Here is an 18672-nt window from a genome sequence, read left to right as displayed (position 1 = left end):
AGGAATGCTGGCAGCCAGCAGATCAACGAGCCAAGAAATGCGTTTTCCCCTAAAATCCTCCAGAAGAGACCAGCCCTGTCGACACCTTGATTTTAGCCCTGTATGAGACATTTTAGACTTTGGCTTCCAGAACTGTAAGAAGATTCATTTCTGTTGTTGTTTTCTTTCATAAGATTTTATTTATTTATTTGACAGAGAGAGAGAGAGAGAGAGCAAGCGAGCACAGTCAGGGGGAAGCAGCAGCAGGAGAAGCAGGCTCCCTAACGGGGAGCCCAATGCGGGACTCAATCCCAGGACCCTGGGATCACAACCTGAGCTGAAGGCAGATGCTTAACTCTCTAAGCCACCCAGGCGCCCCTCATTTCCATTGTTTTAAGCCACGGAGTTTGTGGTAATTTGTTATAGCAGCAATAGGAATGAATACAGGTGTATAGATAAAGCTTTGCAGAATTTTAAGCCTAAGAAATGTCTGTGTGGGGACGCCTGGGTGGCGCAGTTGGTTGGACGACTGCCTTCGGCTCAGGGCGTGATCCTGGAGTCCCGGGATCGAGTCCCACATCAGGCTCCCAGCTCCATGGGGAGTCTGCTTTGCTCTCTGACCTTCTCCTCGCTCATGCTCTCTCTCACACTCTCTCTCTCTCAAATAAATAAATAAAATCTTTAAAAAAAAAAAATGTCTGTGTGCATTAGAATTGATTCTGTGACATATGTAAACTACAGAAAACTAAGGAAGAACACAGCTGAAGTGGTTCAAATTGCTGTGATTCCACTTATCTGCCAAACAGAAGAGCCATCTTTCTGATTCATGGCTTGTACCTTTTATTGGATTGCTGGTGGCGTTCTGCAACAACTGTCACACAATTTTCATTAACAACATTCATTATTCTTACCCTAAATTCTTTGGAAATATGTAGCTGCTATGCGTGACATTCTTATATGTCAGCTGTTTGTGTGTGAGCAACAAAGCAAGGGGCATGGTAAGTTGTCGATTTTTTTTTTTAATACCCTCCATTATAACTATCAGAATTTTCTCACTAAATTGACCTTCCAGGAATCACTCTAAACTAAGATGGTGAGGGCTGAAAATCTCTGAAGACTGACATGCAAGAAAAATTTAGATTCTTCTCATATCACCATATTACTCATACTCACACCCAGGCAGGGATATTCTAGAATGCCTTGTAATTAACTAGCTGGTCTCCCTGTGGGTTTCTACAGATTGGAGCTACCTAAGGATGATCGTGATTGTTCTACGGCTTCAACTAAGCCATCTTTTTAAAGTTAACCTCAAAGAATAAGAAACCCATCAACATTCTGCTTCTCAGATCTTGCCTAAAAAGAGAAAAGCTGACAGTTTGTCAAATCAATAAAGTCATGTACATACCAGAATTAGATAGCCATGGAGTTATACAAAGAACTGAAAAGAGTTCTTAAAATTCTCTCTTTTTTTTAAAGATTATTTATTTATTTATTTGACAGAGAAAGATGGAACACAAGCCGGGGGAGTGGGAGAAGGAGCGGCAGGCTCCCCGCTGAGCAGGAAGCCACTCAGGCGCCCTCTTAAAATCCTCTTAAAAGTATGCAAACAAGAAGAAAGAAAGGGCAGCAATCACTATGTACAGGTATTCTGGTTGCTGGCCTAACCGCAACCTTTTAATAGCTTTTAAAAGTTACTACTGTTTAAACATGACTGTATGAATGAATAAATGCCTTTATATCTTCTCGGCAAGTCATACCAAAGCATATCATAGTTCAGAGCTTAGATTATTTTCTAAACTAACTTTCTATTCTTGCTTCTATTTCAAGATCTCCTAGCCATATGCTACCATTTAAATTTCTCTGTATCAATACTAATCCCCTGATACTTTCTGCCAAGGCAAGATACTCTTCCAATATTTCCCTAATACTAAGTATTCATTGAAAGGGTCTTTTTTTTTTTTTTTTTGGTTACAATCTATTCTGCTGTTGGACAAAGAACACAGCAAGATCACTCAGAAAGATACCTATTTCCATGTGTGTATGACATCCTGAATAACTTCTATTCACATTAACTGGATAGCTTTCCAAAGAAATAAAGCATTTCACCAAGTGTTATTTATTTAACATCCATTTATGTATATGGCCCTATGGGAGTCAGACAGATAGCTTGATTGATTGAGAAAACAGAATTTTGTCCTCAGAAGCTTATACCCTCAGAAAGGAAGGTACTACATTTACACAAAAAGCTATAATGATCAGTAAAATGTAAAGAACCATCACAAGAGACATTATCAGTGAAGGGTTACAGGAATTCAGAGGCAAAGATCAATTAACATGAGGGAAATGTATGAATTTAGCACTGAAAATGAGTCCTCTGACTGGCCTCAATGAAGGGGAAGGGAATGACATAAGAAAGGAAAGGGGAAAATCTTGCCTGACACACGAGAAACAGTAACTGACGCAGGAGAATCAGTAACTGCGTGAGTCCCGAGTCCCGCAGGAGTAACAAGCACAAGAAAGGCAGGAGCAGGGACGCTAAAAGATAACGCTAAAAGATAACGCTGACTCCCAGAGGCTGTAAACACAAGGCTAAACCTTTAACTTTGTTAACTGAACAACCAAGACTTAGGTGACGACACAAAATAAAGTCAACAGGAATAAACAAAGCTCTGGGCTTGTTTTGCCCTTTTTGTGGGGAACTGGTGAGGTACAAAGGGTAAAAATCCTGTATTTGCCTCAGATATCAGAAATCAGCAAATTTTATCAGAACCAAAAGAAACACACTGAATGAATGTAGAGTGAGCTTCGGGACATGCATCCAAACTAAAAAGTCAAGAGGGGAGCTGTTCCAAGTCATTCTAAGCATCCAAAATTCTAGGTGAGGAGTTAAGAGAGACTTTCCTCAACGCCCTGTTCTTTGGGAGCCGTGTAACACAAGCCCCTATTTGTAACAAAAGCCTAGAGCGGCCAAGAAATCCTCTTATCTCTAAAGACTGCTAAGTGTTTCCAACATAGCTCAGGAATTAAACTTTGTTTCTAAGAACCAGGCAGCACAGCGGGATGAATGGGGTCTCGGAATTTAAATGTGCCTTTTCCCTAACCTCTGTAGGGAGCCGACCACTAACCCTGCGCCGGTCTTATGAGGCCCCCTAGTGTTCATGATGAAGACACATACTCCAACACCGGCATCAGAAAACCCTTCATTGTTACAACAACTATAATTTTAAGAGAGAGACTGATTTAAAAAAAAAAAATCAGCACACACGATTTTCCCCCAAAGTTTATTCACCTTCTGGAATCTCATATACTGAGTTTATTATGCCATTATAACAACTGTCGTGTTTATTAGGATAACCTTCTTCAGTGGCATTCTCTTACCTTCTTACTCTAGGACTTTAACTGAGGAAACACCCCGATACTCAACCAGCTAGCTGAGAAACGGGTTACAAATGACTCTGTGGTATTTTGAGCAATCAAGTCTGCAAATAAGATACTTTCTGTTTCTGTATGCAAGAAAACCAGGCTTCTAATCCCATCTCCACCCCACCCTCAAAATTTCTGGCAAGACCTGTAGAATAATAATAGGCAGAAACACTTCACTCTCTTCTCCCCTTATCTTCTCCTCCCCACTCCTCCTCAAGTACTTGTCTAATCCACAAGACTAGGGAAAGGAACACTAACCATTCCTAACTCATCTTGTCTTTTGGGATCCAGCCTATTGCCGACAGTCTCCCTTTCCCAACACAGTTAGCAGCCCATTTCTGTCAGGGAGATGAGGTCTACAAGTCATCTAGCTGCCTGCCTATGACTTGGGAAATGAATGAATGAAGAGTAGGAGAAGATTATTAAGCCACATTCTTTAATACTGGCCATATTTTATGACATCAGTATGAGTTTCTGAATTGTATAAAACAGAGAGAAAGTATGACCAATTATCATCCCCAAAAATAAATTAAAGCAGATTATCCCTTTACTATTATAACTCCTTTTCTGTGCTTTGCTTGACAGGAAGAGGAAAGAGTCGAACATTGTCCTAAATATACTTGTCCATACAGCCCTCCTTGTATATTTCACAACAACAATGAAAACTCAAGACCTAAATGAACAGTATCTTACTACATTTAGGCCATTGCTTGTTTATTGTCTTCTGCCTTGTTTCAAGTGGACCTATCTTATTTCTAAATGAGAAGCATTTTCCTTCAACATCAAGTTTTATTGACCAACTCATTAAATAATTTAAGGTAATTTTATATACTAAATGACGCTTCCCTTATAAATGACTGCCTTTGTCAAGTTAAAGCCCTTTCTTTAGTTCAAAAACATGTATCTGAGACTTACTTCTTCAAACCAAATGTACTTTAGACTTACTTTAAAGAATACCATAAATCTGTATAGAATCCACAAACTGTATGAGGATAGATGAATAAATTTATTTGAATGGACTCTGAATAACCCATTATATTTAATTCCAAATTAACTTACCAAGACAGGAGTACAAACCCTGACTTATCCAGGCTAATATGGCAAGAGTTATGAGGTCGCCAAAACTAGCGGCAATGGGAGTAGCAACATTATCAGGATTTATGCCAGTCTTCTTTGAACCAACGATAACCCCAACCATTATTATTCCTAGAAGAAAGAAAACTCATTACTTTTTATGCTGTGATTTAGAGAAAATCAATCCCCTGCATTCCAAAATATAAAGGCTAGACCAACAGCCCATCAGTTCCAGTCAGACTGCTTAGATCAGTTGACTAAAGCAAACAAAACATTTTACTCTAATGCTTTGGCAAAATGCCTTTCAACAAATTCCAAGTAGGGATCATAGAAGATTTCAGAAGTTCAGTGTTGCATCTGGAGACCTGAAAAGCTACTGTAAAATAACATTAAAGCTAAAGTTTCAGATTTAATAACGTGTATGTTTCAGGTGTAATGTATTTGTGTGTACCAAACCCGAAGAGTTTATTTTAACCCTCAAAGTATGAAAATGTCAAAGAAAGGTGAGGCATATTTATATGCACAGCAACTGGGAAGAAGACCAAAAAAGCGGATTTGTTTACATGGTGGTAGCCAGAATGCTTGCTTCGTTTTATTTTTTAAAAGTGATGAAGCAGGGATGGGGATACCTGGGTGGCTCAGTCCGTTAAGCGACTGCCTTCGGCTCAGGTCATGATCCCAGGGTTCTGGGATCGAGTCCCACATCGGGCTCTTTGCTCAGCAGGGAGCCCGCCTCTCCCTCTGCCTCTGCTGCCACTCTGTCTCACTTTCTCTGACAAATAAATAAATAAAATCTTTTTTAAAAAAAGTTTAAAAATAGAAGTGATGAAGCATTCAGAGGAGTGAAATAATTAAAATTTGAACACTGGAGGCCAAAACACAAAAAGCAGTTTCTTTTCTTTTTTTTTTTTAAAATTTTTTTTTTTTTATTGATTTATTTGACAGAGAGGGATCACAAGCAGGCAGAGAGGCAGGCAGAGAGAGAGAGGAGGAAGCAGGCTCCCTGCTGAGCAGAGAGCCCGATGCGGGACTCGACCCCAGGATCCTGGGATCATGACCTGAGCCGAAGGCAGCGACTTAACCCACTGAGCCACCCAGGCGCCCCAAAAAGCAGTTTCTAAAGAAGTTTCTTTTTCTTTTTTTTTTTTTAAAAGATTTATTTATTTATTTTGAGAGAGAGTGAGCAAAAGGGGCTCGATCTCACAACCCTGAGATCAGGACCTGAGCCTAAACCAAGAGTCGACACTGAACCAACTGCGTCACAGAGGTAACCCTATAGGGTATTATTTAAAACCAAAGTTTCTATCTATGAACTTCCAACTAGAGAGGATGAAAATATGACTGTATACTTGCACTCCTAAATATTTATTTTCTTGAATCACAGAAATGGTGAGGGAGGGTGACAACAATTATACCCATACCCCGTTGCATACATTTTCTCAGGCCAAAATGTAGAGGATGCAGGTGCAGAGAATATTCAAGATTAGTGCACTTAGATGCTAACCATAAACCAGTACGGAAGCCTAAATATGGCTATAGGAAAAAAAATCCAACAGAATCTCCCTGCATTTTTATACTGACAATGACTCAAAATGATTTTATTCTAGCATACTCATTTTATAGATAATAAAACTGAGGTTCTGGGAATAGGTTTTAAGTTCAAGTCACAGAACTTGAAAGTAACTCTAGTCCCGTGTCTTCTACCAACCCATAAAGGCAAAATTATTAAAAGTAGAATTTTCGTGTTGCTTCAAACAATGTCTCACTTCTTATATTCTGGAGACATTTTCAATCTACAGACTCACATTTTGCATAATATTGGGGAAACATGCAATAGCAGAAAAAAATTTTAAATGCATTACGTAATAATCAAGATGCAATCCTACAGAATTCTTCTTTCAAAGTCAGCACATTTAAAGACTGATATGGAAAGTTCTCCTAGGACAGAATGCCATCCATATCTTTTCAGCTGAAAACAGATATTTTGCCAGCATGGACCAGAGGAAAGAGCTGGGAGTCAGGAAACAGCCTGTAATTCTCATTTAATGTAACCCAGCTGATGAAACTAGAGAAGTCACCTTACCTGGGTCAGTTTTCTCACCTACAAAGGTGGTTAATAGTATATGGTATACATATATAAAGGTCAAGCTCTCATAAAATTAGAATACACATTATTCAAAGTAAGGAACCTTAAGTAAACATATTTTAAAGGTCTGGATTCTTATGATTTTGAAAATCCTGGGCAATAAAATAGTTTTTACTGAAAAATTTTTAAACAAACCTCTCTAAAGAAAATAAGATTAGAAAGAAAACAGAACCAAATGAACTTAAAGATAAAGAAGCTAATGCTTTAGGGTTTGTTTGTTTGTTTTGTTTTGTTTTTTTACCAGAAATTAATTTCCTAGTAGCTTGGGGTGCCTAGGGTGGCTCAGTCGGTTAAGTGACTGCCTTCAGCTCGAGTCATGATCCCAAGGCCCTGGGATCAAACCTCGCATCGGGCTTCCTGCTCAGCAGAGAGCCTGTTTCTCCCTCTTTCTCTGCCTGCTGCTCTGCCTACTTGTGCTCTCTCTCTACCTCTCTCAAATAAATAAAGTCTTTAAAAAATTTCCCAGTATTTTAACTTCACCCTGCTTTGGCCAGTGTTAACTCCCCTGAATTCTGGTAATTTCATGTAGAGACAAGAAACTACCCCTAATATAATTTAAGTACCAAAACAAAATGTTCGAAAGTATTTTGGAAGTTAAGTCTTAATTTTAATACGATACCCTAAATTCCCAGAACCTAACCAAAAAAGTTACCTTAACACTTGTACAATCACCTGACATGAGAATTTTCTATTTTTCACCTTGCTGGTGATATAAGGGTAAGAAGATGGTAATTTTATAATAAAAAGAACAAAGTCTTTATCATTATGATTTCATAATAAACTAGTTCTCCAGTGCTGAGTTCTTAATAAATAAATACAATGAATGAAAAATTCTAATGTAGTTAAGTTTTTAAATCTTCTGGCTCTTTAAAAGTCTATAGCCAGCAATATACTGGGTTGAGCATATGGTTATATTTGTATTGCCACAGAAATAGTGAAGAAATTTTTTTAAAATCTCAAACTTTAAAAAATTTTAACACAGGGACTGCTTTTGAAATTCAGAATTCCTAGAATCCTTGTTACTCAAATGACAAATGGGTAAATCCTCTGCATGATTTCCAGAAAGGAGTTTCTCAACTAATTTAATTTACAGAAACTAGTGAATACCTAGATTTTTTTTCCCGAGCTCATTGGGAACTCTACCAGAATACCTAAGGCCATGAGACAACTTCAGATAGCATGTTCTAATACAAACAATTATAAGAATATATTATGAGCAACTATATGCCAGAAAATTTGACAATCTGGAAGACATGGAGACATTCCTAGAGACATATAAACTACCAAAACTGAACCAGGAAGAAACAGGAAATCCGAACAGACCCATAACCAGTAACTCCTTACTGAAGCAGTCATCAAAAATCTCCCAACAAACAAGAGCCCAGGGCCAGACGGCTTCCCAGGGGAATTCTACCAAACATTTAGAGAAGAATTAATATGATTCTTCTGAAACTGTTCCAAAAAACAGAAATGGAAGGAAAACTTCCAAACTCATTTTATAAGGCCAGCATTACCTTGATCCCAAAACCAGACAAAGACCCCATCAAAAAAAAATTATAGACCAATATCCTTGATGAACACAGATGCGGAAATTCTCACCAAAATACTAGCCAATAGGAACCAACAGTACATTAAAAGGATTATTCACCAGGACCAAGTGGGATTTATCCCAGGACTGCAAGGTTGGTTTAACATCCACAAATCAATCAATGTGATACAATACATGAATAAAAGAAAAGAACAAGAACCATATGATACTCTCAATGGATGCTAAAAAAGCATCTGACAAAGTACAGCCTCCTTTCTTGATCAAAACTCTTCGGAGTGTAGGGATAGAGGGTACACACCTCAATATCATCAAAGCCATCTATGAAGAACCCACAGCGCATATTGTTCTCAACAGGGAAAAACTGAGAGCTTTTCTGCTAAGGTCAGGAAGAAAGCAGGGATGTCCATTATCACCACTGCTATTCCACATAGTGCTAGAAGTTCTAGCTTCAGCAATCAGACAACAAAAAGAAATTAAAGGCATCCAAATCGGCAAAAAAGAAGTCAAACTATCGCTCTTTGTAGACAATATGATACTTAATGTGGAAAACCCGAAAGACTCCACTCCAAATCTGCTAGAACTTGTACAGGAATTCAGTAAAGTGTCAGGATATAAAATCAATGCACAGAAATCAGTTGCATTTCTCTACACCAACAACAAGACAGAAGAAAGAAATTAAGGAGTCAATCCATTTACAACTGCACCCAAAATATAAGATACCTAGGAAGAAACCTAACCAAAGAGGTAAAGAATCTGTACTTAGAAAATGACAAATTACTCATGAAAGAAACTGAGGAAGACACAAAGAAATGGAAAAATGTTCCATGCTCATGGATTGGAAGAACAAATACTGTGAAAATGTCTATGCCACCCAAAGCGATCTATATATTTAATGCAATCCCTATCAAAATACCATCCATTTTTTTCAAAGAAATAGAACAAATAATGCCAAGATTTATATGGAACCAGAAAAGACCTTGAATAGCCAGAGGAATGTTGAAAAAGAAAGCCAAAGTTGGTGGCATCACAATTCCAGACTTCAAGCTCTATTACAAAGCTGTCATCATCAAGACAGTATGGTCCTGGCACAAAACAGACACATAGATCAATGGGACTGAATAGAGAGCCCAGAAATAGACCCTCAACTCTATGTTCAACTAATCTTCTACAAAGCAGGAAAGAATGTCCAATGGAAAAAAGATAGTCTCTTCAACAAATGGTGTTGGGAAAATTGGACAGCCACATGCACAAAAATGAACTGGACGATTTCCTTACACCACACACAAAAACAGACTCAAAATGGATGAAAGACCTTAATGTGAGAAAAGAATCCATTAAAATTCTTGAGGAGAACACAGGCAGCAACCTCTTCAACCTCAGCCACAGTAACTTCTAGGAACATCGCCAAAGGCAAGGGAAGCAAGAGCAGAAATGAACTATTGGGACTTCATCAAGATCAAAAGCTTTCGCACAACAAAGGAAACAGTGGACAAAACCAAAAGACAACTGACAGAATGGGAGAAGGTATTTGCCAAGGACATATCAGATAAAGGGCTAGTATCCAAAATCTACAAAGAACTTATCAAACTCAACACCCAAAGACAAATAATCCAATAAAGAAATGGGCAGAGGACATGAACAGACATTTCTGCAAAGAAGAGATCCAGATGGCCAAGAGACACATGAAAAAGTGCTCCACATTACTCGGCATCAGGGAAATACAAGTTGAAACCACAGTGAGATACCACCTCACACCAGTCAGAATGGCTAAAATTAACAAGTCAGGAAATGACAGATGCTGGTGAGGATGGAGGGAAAGGGGAACCCTCCTACACTGTTGGTGGGAATGCAAGCTGGTGCAGCCATTCTGGAAAACAGCATGGAGGTTCCTCGAAATGTTGAAAACAGAGCTACCCTATGACCCAGCAATCACACTACTGGGTATTTACCCTAAAGATATAAATGTAGTGATCTGAAGGGGCACGTGCACCTGAATGTTTATAGCGGCAATGTCCACAATAGCCAAACTATGGAAAGAATCTAGATGTCCATCAACAGAGGAATGGATAAAGAAGATGTGGTGTATATATATAATGGAATATTATGCAGCCATCAAAAGAAATGAACTCTTGCCAATTGCAATGATGTGGATGGAATTAGAGGGTATTATGATGAGCAAAGTAAGTCAATCAGAGAAAGACAATGATCATATGAGGAATTTGAGGGGCAACGTGGGAGGTTTAGGGGGTAGGGAAGGAAAAAGTAAAACAAGATGGGATTGGGAGGGAGACAAACTATAAGAGACTCTTAATCTCACAAAACAAACTGAGGGTTGCTGGGAGGAGGGGGGTAGGTTATGGACACTGGGGAGGGTATGTGCTATGGTGAGTTATGAAGTGTGTAAGCCTGACAATTCACAGACCTGTACCCCTGGGGCTAATAATACATTATATGTTAATAAAGAAAAAAGAAATAAAGCCTGTTCTATACTTACTAAGGCTTATATATAATATATATAAGTATCTGAAATAAGACATTTTAAAAGCTTATAGATAAATTTTCTCTTCTGCCTGCACTCTTGGTGGGAATGCAGACTGATATGGCCCTCTGGAAAATAGTATGGAGGTTCCTCAAAAAGTTAAAAATAGAACTACCTACCCCTACAGTCTAGCAATTGCACTACTAGGTTATTTACCCTAAGAATAAAAAAAAAAAAACTAATTCAAAGTGATACATGCCCCCCAGTGTTTATAGCATTATCTACAATATCCAAACTATGGAAATAGCCCAAGTGGTCCTCAAGTGATGAAAAGATAAAGACGATGTGACAGATCCATATACAATGGAATATTACTAAGCCATAAAAAGAATGAAATCTTGCCATTTACAATGATGTAGATGGAAAGTACCATGCTAAGTGAAATAAGTCAGAGGAAGAAATTACCATATGATTTCACTCATATAGGGAATTTAAGAGACAAACAAATGAGCATACGGAAAAAAGAGAGAGAGGCAAACCGAGAAACAGACTCTTAATGGTAGAGAACTAGTAGTTACCAGAATGGAGGTGCCTGGAGGGAACTGGGGAAAACAGATGAAGGGGATTAAGAGTACACTCATCTTGATGAGCACTGAGTCATATATGGAGGTGTTGCATCACTGTGTTATACACCTGAAATTAATATTACATTGAGGTCAACTAACAGGAATTTAAATAAAAATTTAAAAATGTTCCCTGTTGATCTTACAATAAACAAGCATCATTTTAATAAAAATAGTCAACATGGAAAACAAATTATTTGAAAGTGAAAGACCGTGGGGCAGACATTCGTAAATTTACTTGCCTTGTAGAAGAGACGCAATGAAGGCAGTGGCTACACTGCTGGAACACAGAAGTATGGAATGGTCGAGGTAGTACTTCCCCTCCGGAATCCAGCCCAGGATAACCGCCGCCACAGCTGCCAGAAAACCAACTACTGTCGCCTGAACCTGAAAATTGTTTCAGGAAGTCCAACTGAATTATTCATTTCAAAAACCAGTTTTTACTTGATTGTGTAAATATGCATACCAAAAGTCCGAAGAAAGCAGGGCACACAGTCCCTGAGCTGTATCGTTACCTTTTGAAGAAGCTTCTCTATTTTAGTGCTAATATTCCCCAAGGCAGCACTAATATTCCCAAAGGCAGTGAGTTCTCAAACCGTCATAACCAGGTACCATTGGGGTCCTGAATGGGGTCCAGGAATCTGCTTTTATCAAGCATCCCAAGTGACTTTGATGGTGTAACCCACAGATCATCTAAGAAGAGTGAAAGGTACCCAGTCCTTACAACTGAACTTGGACTCTCTAGAGGCAGTGCTGGTAAGAAATTGGATTTTGTGATCCAACAATAAGAGTTTGCCTCCTGGCTGTATTGCCCAATCTTGTGGCAAGTTATTTAAAATTCGTTCACTCAACAAGTATTTATTGAGAATCTAGGGGAACCTGGGTGGCTCTGTCAGTTGAAAGCCTGCCTTTGGCTCAAGTCATGATCCCAGAGTCCTGGGATCGAGTCCCACATCGGGTCCTTGCTCGGTGGGGAGCCTGCTTCTCCCTCTGCCTGCTGCCCCCAGCTTGTGCTCTCTATCAAATAAGTAAAAATAAAATCTTTAGAAGCTATACAAGGTGGTTGGTCTTGGGCCACACAGTGATCAAATTAGATTTATCCCCTGTTCTCCCCCAGCTCTTGGGGGTGGGTGGGTGGGCGAATGGTAGAGATATTAAAAAGGAGCATAACAAATAGCATGGAGGACATGGGGAGTTAGAGAGGAGAAGGGAGTTGGGGGAAATTGGAAGGGGAGGTGAATCATGAGAGTCTATGGACTCTGAAAAACAATCTGAGGGGTTTGAAGTGGCGGGGCAGGTGGGAAGTTGGGGTACCAGGTGGTGGGTATTATAGAGGGCATGGCTTGCATGGAGCACTGGGTGTGGTGAAAAAATAATGAATACTGTTTTTCTGAAAATAAATAAATTGGGAAAAAAAGTAACCTCACGAGTAACACAATCATGACCTATAAAGTAACAACAGTAATATTGAATTTGAAAATTGAGATTTAAATGAGTTACATAATACAAAAGTGCTTCCCACAGTGTTGGCACAAAGGAACCCCGCGACTAAAGAAAGTAACACTGGGAACTCAGAATCCTATTAAGTAAAATGGGAGAACTAAAGAAGCCCTAAGGGAACCTAATTCCAAATTCTTCGTTGTATTCGTGTCCTGGACTCCTCTGACAGCCTGGCAAAAATTTTGTAAAGATTCTTTTCTCTATGAAAACACAGATGCACTCAAGACGGAGAAGAATTTCTAGGTGCTCACAGACTCTCTGAAGCCAGTCCATGTGGTAGAAGAATCCAGAGCCATTTCTGGCTCCCATCCTGACCATCTGCAGGGAAGGAGGATTACAAGGGAAGGGGGCAGATGAAGAGTGGAAGGAAAAATTAAAAGCTGGGATGGAAGGTCTTAGAATGATGTGAAGAATAATTTACATTGCCACTTGTATTACCTGGTAAGAGCTTAGAATATTTAAAGAGTAAAATGGAATATATTTTCCAAATTTTAATTTATATATTAATTTATAGTAGGCTACTTGCTAAATATTTTATTACCCCTGAGTAGGTTCCTACAATTTCAAGCTGGAAAGGAACATTGACATCTCCAATGCAATACTGTGATTTGAAAGAAGAGGATGAAGACGCCCAGAAAAGTTAAGTAAATTAACAAAGTTTATACAGCTGGTTAATGTTAGAGCTGAGATTAAATCCCAGACTTTCTTATTTCTAACCCTGTGATCTTAGAAGCAGCTACACAGATATTTTTTTAAAGCCCATATTCAAAAAATTCTTTTATTTCTATGTCTTTGAAATGCAATACATGAAATTACTGTTCTGCAGCCATGTTTCTCAATATGATGTCCTAATCGAGCTAAGCTTAAAATTAGTGAGTGTCCCTTAAGCCCACTTGCTAGGGAGTTACTAGGAGGCTGTGGTCATGTGTCTTGGGCATAATAGGAAGTAGCTGGGGAGTAAGATACATTTACCTGAGATCAGAAAGAGATATAGATAATCTATATAATCCAAGATTTAGTGTATATGTAACTGACAATCTAATGTGCTCATTTATATGAACATTAGTAACATTAACAAATTAAGAAAAACTCTTAAATAAACATATGACTATAATATATAAAAGTTCAGTTTCAAGACTTACTTTTAAAAAAAAATCAAAGTAGAAAAAACAGAACCTAAGCAATTGAAGTGCAAAATATTTATTTGTACAGATATTAACTCAAATACTCAAATTCTGGCTCTGTAACACATGATAAAAAATTTATATATTTTATATACTTTTCAATATTTGGAAGAACCTGACCAACTTCTAGAGAAAGAAAATTTTTTTAGAGGTCATGAGTATCTGTTTATTCTATCATTTCTTCAGGGTACTAAATTATTGTCTTGGATCCCCTGAAATAATTAACTGGTAAAGTTAAGAGGGCTAAAATTTATTCCACTCTTGCAAGTAAAACCCTAAATGTATAAACCCAAGACCTGTAAACAAACACATGCATCACTTACCTGCTTTAAAGCCAAGTTGCCAATTATGAGGTTCCACTTTTCAATGGGTGAATCCATCTTCCCAATATTTACCTGTTAAGATAGATACTTTTATCATGTATCACTGACTAATCTATATGCTTTCTCTGTTTAAATGTTTAAATAAGCATATGGGGGCGCCTGGGTGGCTCAGTGGGTTAAGCCACTGCCTTCGGCTCAGGTCATGATCTCAGAGTCCTGGGATCGAGCCCCGCATTGGGCTCCCTGCTCAGCAGGGAGCCTGCTTCCTCCTCTCTCTCTGCCTGCCTCTCTGCCTGCTTGTGATCTCCATCTGTCAAATAAATAAATAAAATCTTTAAAAAAAAAAATAAAAAAAAATAAATAAGCATATGAAGTCTTAAAGCCAAAGATAATTCTTTAGCAAATCTAATGAACGTACATTGTACTTTAAATATAATTCTGGATTCACCACCAGTCCTGTATCTCACATTTAGCTTGTCCAAGATGTTTAGAAAAATATATTTTTTAATTTAATTACTAGCTCACAAGAACTAGTGGACCAATCAGTCCACTGTTTACAATTAACATCATCAAATGTTAACCTAATGTGCCAAATTTTGTGTACTGAGACCCAATATAAATAATTACACAATTTTGAGCTGTTGGCATTTTATGCCATATCATGAAACTAATGTAATTTGAAGAATTACTGACCAGAAAACCCAGGATTAAACAAATCATTTATATGTACATAATTTATATTTGAGTCAAGACTAAAATTGTTAGCAATAAAAAATTCATTCAGTTCACATAAATTTTGATCAGGTACCTCAATATTAAAATTTATACATCTTTCTGCTAAATGGAAGAATACTCCCTGAAAAATTATTCAATTGCTCTATAAGCAAAATCGTCACTTTTCAACCATTTAGGATTCAAAACATGTATACCCAAATCTGTCGAGTTTTTCTAATGCAATGATTTGGAAAGCAGTGAATGATCTTTATTAATAAAAAAACATACTGAGCTGCATTTCAATTACTCATCATCTGTTTGGTCATGGAAGACAGGTGAAAGGGTGAAGTGGGAGATATGTAAGGGTTGTTATTTGTGGATAGTTTATGGACAGACTAGAGTTTAGCTCACTGGCTTCAAGCCAGCAGATTAAGTGCTACGTCAACATTCCCGTCAACATTCCCATTATCGATTTGGAAAACAGAGTTCTCAAACCTCCCTCTGGGCTCCCTCTGGGCTCTAGACTCAAAGTACCCAACAATGCAAATATTAAGATTTTTCAGTTTTTCAGTATAATTATTCATGCTGTCTTTATTTACAGATTTCTTTCCTAAGCTGGGAAATCTACATTATTCATGAAAGTTGTGAATGTAGCTCCAACAACCTCAGTCTTTGCCTCAGTGAGTAATAAGGTACCAGCAACGTTTAAAGGTTTCGTGTTCAAGAAATACGCATGAGAGAGGGTGCCTGGGTGGCTCAGTGGGTTAAGCCGCTGCCTTCAGCTCAGGTCATGATCTCAGGGTCCTAGGATCGAGTCCCGCAACAGGCTCTCTTCTCAGCAAGAAGCCTGCTTCCCTCTCTCTCTCTCTCTCTGCCTGCCTTCCTGTCTACTTGTGATCTCTGTCTGTCAAATAAATAAATAAATAAATAAATCTTAAAAAAAAAAAAAAAAGAAAGAAATAGGCATGAGAGAAATTAGTGTTATCTTTAATAACTTTTAGGAAGAGGTCTATAGGAAGCAATCTAAAATGATTCCATGAAACAGTATAAGATGTCAAGAGCCCAGAACTGCTTGATGATCCGTAAAGGTGATCTGTAGAGGTGAATCACACATATAGGAAGGTCTAGGAGGTCAAGAAAGGTGAGTCACAGAATGAATAAATGCTATGAATTAGGTATGCTACAGTGCCAGATTCACTTGGTATCATTGCCACTAGTCCCTTCTTAAGCCTGGAACCACCTTCCTCAAAATCCTCTTCCTAAAGCTGCAGGTTAGTCTGCCAGTGACAGGACCTTGCCCAAGATCTGGAAGGCAGAAGCAAAGGAGAGGCCATTATTTCTGTAAGGTCTTGATAGTGAGACACAGTAGGCATCCAGAGGTCTACACTGCAATGCACCCATGTCTTTCTTTCCCTGCTCCAGTGCCTCAGGCTATTTCTCTGACCCCCCCCCATCCCCCCGCCATCACAGATCTTTACTTCTCCCACATTTGTGTAAGCCCAAATTGTTCTATCAAATTCCTTATTGCCACAATATTTACCATGACGGTTCTACTGACCAAACCTATACTGATAGAGAACAACACCACACTACTCCATTAATCTGTTTTATAACAGATGAAGATCACAATTTCTAAGTCCCTTCCAGATCTCTCTGTCTCTGAATCTAGAGTCCTTTTAGTCTATCATGAATAAGAAATAGGAAGTTAGTGTAGGATGTGAAATAAAACATATTTCGCATTTATGAAATATAATTTATAGTGTGAAATCACAATGTATTATGTGAAATAAACACAAAGAATATATTCACAAATAATAATCACTTTTTTAAAAATAAAGATTTTTAGAAGCAAGGATTTTATTTTATTTTATTTTTTAAGATTTTATTTATTTATTTGACAGACAGAGATCACAAGTAGGCAGAGAGGCAGAGAGAGAGAGGAGGAAGCAGGCTCCCTGCTGAGCAGAGAGCCCAATGCGGGGCTCAATCCCAGGACCCTGGGATCCTGACCGGAGCCGAAGACAGAGGCTTTAACCCACTGAGCCACGCAGGCGCCCCTAGAAGCAAGAATTTTAAAAACAAAGAGAGAGAAAGGAGAAGTGCCAATCCAAATTTAACTACTTAGGGAAAATACTTACAGTATGGGTGGAGGTAGCAGTTTGGCAGGATACAGAAAACTGACCTTTGTTGCCTCCGTATTGTAAAAACTGAACCAAAAATTGGGCTGCCCTACCATACTGTTCAGTGGCCTAGGATTAATATGAACCACCAAACTTTTTCAGAATAGAGAGGAACAAGAATGAGCGTTCTGTCTAAAGGCCTTTGCTAAACCTACTTTTATTAGATTTACCGACCTGATGGTACTCTGCCACAAAAACTAAGAACTTGGAAGGTGACAAAGTACAGTGGGATATGATCTGATGAAGACTTCTACACAACCCAGATTAATGAGTTTATTTTAAGGAACTAGAAAAAAATAGACCAATATTTTTGCAAAGACACTAGCTAGTTTTAGCTACTTATTTTTAAGGATTTTATGTATTTACACATTTGTCAGAAAGAGAGCACAAGCAGGGGGAGCGGCAGGCAGAGGAAGAAACAGGCTCCCCGATGAGCAAGGAGCCCGATGTGGGACTCAATCTCATGACCCTGGGATCATAACCTAAGCCAAACACAGCCACTGAACCGACTGAGCCACCCAGTTGTCCTAATGCTAGCTCGTCTTAAAATGAGTAGGGCTGAGGTGGTGAGAGCCTGAAGATAGGCTAAATTCTAGGTTAAATTCTAGGTTCTATAGGTTAAATTCTGGCCAATGTCGCGGTTTTAATGCTTTCTATCTAAATGCATTCGGTTGAGTCTGAGGTGTCTCTACGTTTTATAATCTCTACACCCCTCTTCTTCATAGATGTATATGTTACTTATCCGACCCTGACACACATGAGTTACGGATAGGCTTTAAGATTATTGGGACAAGGGGTGCCTGGGTGGCTCAGTGGGTTAAAGCCTCTGCCTTCGGCTCAGGTCATGATCCCAGGGTCCTGGAATAGAGCCCCGAATCCGGCTCTCTGCTTGGCAGGGACCCTGCTTCCCTTCCTCTCTCTCTGCCTGCCTCTCTGCCTACTTGTGATCACTGTCTGTCAAATAAATAAATAAAATCTTTAAAAAAAATATTTATTGGGACTAGAGATAAAAGTGGGTTGGAATGATCTTGAAATTAATAGATTTACAAATACTATAATTGATCTGGAAAAACACATTTAGTATGTAAATACTTGAAACAAGGGTACTGAAAATCTCCATTGAAGTATTAGTCTTAAAATATGTATACATATATATGGGTGCCTGCGTGGCTCAGTCGCTTAAGCATCTGCCTTTGGTTTGGGTCATGATCCCAGGGTCCTGAGTTCTGCTGCTTTGGGCTCCCTGCTCAGCAGGGATTCTGCTTCTCCCTCTCTATTTGTCCTTCCCCCTCTGATTGAGCTCTCCCTCTAATAAATAAAGTCTTTAAAAATATATATATATATTAAATGTGTGCTCTCCAAAAAGGGCATATAAAAAAATAAACCTGAATGTTAACCGTTGTTATTTCTGAATGATGGGCTTGTGGATAATTTTTATTTTCTTCTTTATTCATTAGTGAATTGTTCAAATTTTTAGCGCTGAACATGTGGAACTGCT

The 18672-nt window shown here is 38.6% G+C and overlaps 1 protein-coding gene across 5 annotated transcripts in view; it reads right to left on the bottom strand.

The window, feature by feature from the left end:
* Positions 1–18672, bottom strand: part of SLC41A2 (solute carrier family 41 member 2) — a 120660-nt gene that overhangs the window by 49009 nt on the left and 52979 nt on the right. For all 5 annotated transcript variants that reach the window (XM_044229254.1, XM_044229256.1, XM_044229255.1 and 2 more), the window contains exons 4-6: positions 14281–14352; positions 11516–11660; positions 4462–4608 (exon numbers count right to left, since the gene is read on the bottom strand). In XM_044229254.1, the coding sequence (XP_044085189.1) occupies positions 4462–4608; positions 11516–11660; positions 14281–14352 (364 nt within the window). The remainder of the gene's footprint in view (positions 1–4461; positions 4609–11515; positions 11661–14280; positions 14353–18672) is intronic.

Source organism: Neovison vison, chromosome 12 (genome assembly GCF_020171115.1).
Source record: "Neovison vison isolate M4711 chromosome 12, ASM_NN_V1, whole genome shotgun sequence".
In the NCBI taxonomy this organism is placed as follows: Eukaryota; Metazoa; Chordata; class Mammalia; order Carnivora; family Mustelidae; genus Neogale; species Neogale vison.
This window is presented reverse-complemented; position numbering and strand designations above follow the sequence as displayed.